This window comes from Tarenaya hassleriana, unplaced genomic scaffold, assembly GCF_000463585.1.
Source record: "Tarenaya hassleriana unplaced genomic scaffold, ASM46358v1 Cleome1427, whole genome shotgun sequence".
Classification (NCBI taxonomy): Eukaryota; Viridiplantae; Streptophyta; class Magnoliopsida; order Brassicales; family Cleomaceae; genus Tarenaya; species Tarenaya hassleriana.
This window is the reverse complement of record NW_010964849.1, coordinates 1-2590: the sequence shown is the minus strand read 5'-3', so window position 1 is coordinate 2590 and position 2590 is coordinate 1. Positions and strand designations below refer to the sequence as shown.

Here is a 2590-nt window from a genome sequence, read left to right as displayed (position 1 = left end):
AAAAAAAAAAAAAACTCTCAAGCTCATATATATCGACTTGGAAATTATTTTGAAGGGAGGAACCCTCGTTGGTCCCATAAAACAGATGTGATTTTACACGTTTGCCGTGTCGCATCTTCGTCCGTAACGTAGAAGGTAGGTGACAGAGCTCGGGATCCATCTTCTCCGGTTCGATTTCCTTCCGCATCTCCGTTTCGTCGAACTTCTGAATCCGTCATCGGAATTCTCACCTCCGTGTGCTCTCTCTCTATCTGTAGCGAACAATCGATCGCTTGATCAGGTGATCCGTCTCCTCTTTTTACTTTCCCTTCATGTTTTGTCTGCTCGAGATTCGATTTTACGTGTTCGTTTCCCGGATTTGATGGCGGATTGTGTACTGATGACTTTGGTTTGACGAATTATAACCTGTTCTAGTTCTGATACGAGGAAGTTGTGCACGAATTTATGTTTGACTGATGGTGTTAGTTTTCGATCCCTTGTGATTACTGTAGATCCGTGAGAGGAACTCCATCAGGGTTTTGAGGTTTTCGCCTGATTTTTGTCTCCAATTCCGAATTGTGCTTGGAATTTTATCTCCGAATTCCAATTTGGAGATTTTGCATATTGAATCCAAACTACCCGCGTTACATTTATCGTACGAGTTATGTTTACTAAGTCTCCTAAGCTGCTTCATCTTGCGAGAAAAATAAAGACTTTTGAGAGTTGTTTGGTTAAACTTCTCGATTCCTCAAAGCATAAAAAAAATGAGAATTTTATGTAGTTTTCGATGCTAATCATAGAAGTCTTTGGCATGTTATTGTTGTTGTCATCTGCATTGCTCGATCTTACATAAGCCTGGTAGATGTTTTTCTGATATATCTTTTATGCGTCTGGTTGCAGATCAGAGTTCTGAGAGTATAGTTTGCCTCTATGAGATGTCCACGTTGCGCTTGGTGCGTAATGTCTAGGTAATGAAGGCTTTATGTGATAGATTTGTTGCTTCAGAATGCTCTTCGTCAAACACAAGTGAAAAGCATGACAAATCTCCTACATCTCTAGTTTCAGATTCTGGATTTAGGGATAATAGATCTTTCAAGTTCACCTTATGGCCAAACTTGTCTGTGCCTTCTTCCTCAGTTTCTGAAACGTATAGGGAGTCTTCAGGTTCCGAGCACAAGCAAGTTTGCACCTCACACGATGGTTGGATCGCTGCAGTAAAGAGAGTCTTTATGGCTAGTGGGGCGATAAGGAGATTTCAAGAGCGCGTTTTAGGGCCGAGTAGGACTGGTATTTCCAGCACTACGAGTGAGATATGGCTTCTGGGTGTCTGTTATAAAATCTCTGAGGATGAATCCTCAGCAGAAGCAGATGCTGGCAGTGTATTGACTGCATTCAAACAAGATTTTTCATCCAAAATATTGATGACATATCGTAAAGGTTTGTATATTGCTTTGAAGTCAAAGTCAACATTGAGTATTTGTAGAATATTTACAGTGTTAGTGTACAGGTTTTGATCCTATTGGAGACACAACATACACCAGCGATGTTGGCTGGGGTTGCATGCTTCGAAGCAGCCAGATGCTTTTTGCACAGGTACAACTTTGGAAATCATATTCTGTCTCAGTTTTGGTTTCCAAGTTTGTAACACAAGTCGAATTTCATATGTTTGACAGGCGTTGCTCTTTCATACGCTGGGAAGGTCTTGGAGGAGAAAAGAGAATCAGGTAGGTGGATGTAGCTCGATGCAGTTTCCGAACTGTATCATAATTACTTATTATTCACTAGGGGCATTGTCTAGTTGCCTGTGAAATTCCAGGCCATTCGCATTGGGAAAAACCTCATGCTGGTTTTAAATGCAGCCTCCTGAACCTGAATACTTGGAGGTATTGGAGCTTTTTGGTGATTCTGAGGCTTCAGCTTTCTCTATTCACAATCTTATACAAGCTGGACAACTTTATGGCCTCGCTGTTGGGTCATGGGTTGGACCATATGCCGTTTGCCGTTCATGGGAATCATTAGCTCGCAAGAAGATAAAGCAAACCGACATTAAGCACCAACCGCTTCCTATGGCTGTTCATATTGTTTCTGGCTGCGAAGATGGAGAGAGGGGTGGGGCTCCGATTCTCTGCATAGATGATGCCTCCAAATCTTGTTTAGAGTTTTCGGAAGGACGGGCTGCATGGACTCCACTTCTTCTTTTGGTCCCATTGGTTCTCGGGCTCGATAAAGTGAATCCCAGGTTTGTGAAATTTCCATAGCTTGTGTTTATCATTCATTGGAAATTTTGATTGCTTTCTTCATGTTAAGCATGCAGTCGTATATTGGGTTGTTTTTGCATACCTTGTGCTTGAGTTCACATCTAAATACAATCACAAATCAATGTTTGTGCACTTGATGGTAGATTGATGTGCCGCCAGCCAGTATAACTTGATCATCTTAGCTTTCTTGATAAATTTTCTGAAATTTGTTGTCAGGTACATACCATCTCTGGTAGCGACTTTCACATTCCCACAGAGCCTCGGCATCTTGGGTGGCAAACCAGGTGCCTCAACTTACATAGTTGGCGTACAAGAAGATAAAGGTTTCTACCTGGATCCGCATGAAGTTCAGC

At 41.9% G+C, this 2590-nt stretch overlaps 1 protein-coding gene across 1 annotated transcript; it reads left to right on the top strand.

Moving 5' to 3' along the window:
* Positions 1–55: 55 nt before the first annotated feature.
* Positions 56–2586, top strand: LOC104808419 (cysteine protease ATG4b-like; the record flags this gene model as incomplete). The annotated part of the gene is made up of 7 exons (XM_019201979.1): positions 56–280; positions 880–947; positions 1133–1416; positions 1487–1572; positions 1653–1703; positions 1839–2218; positions 2454–2586. Coding segments are annotated over exons 2-7 (972 nt in total), but the record flags the coding sequence as incomplete, so codon positions are not given.
* Positions 2587–2590: the final 4 nt, after the last annotated feature.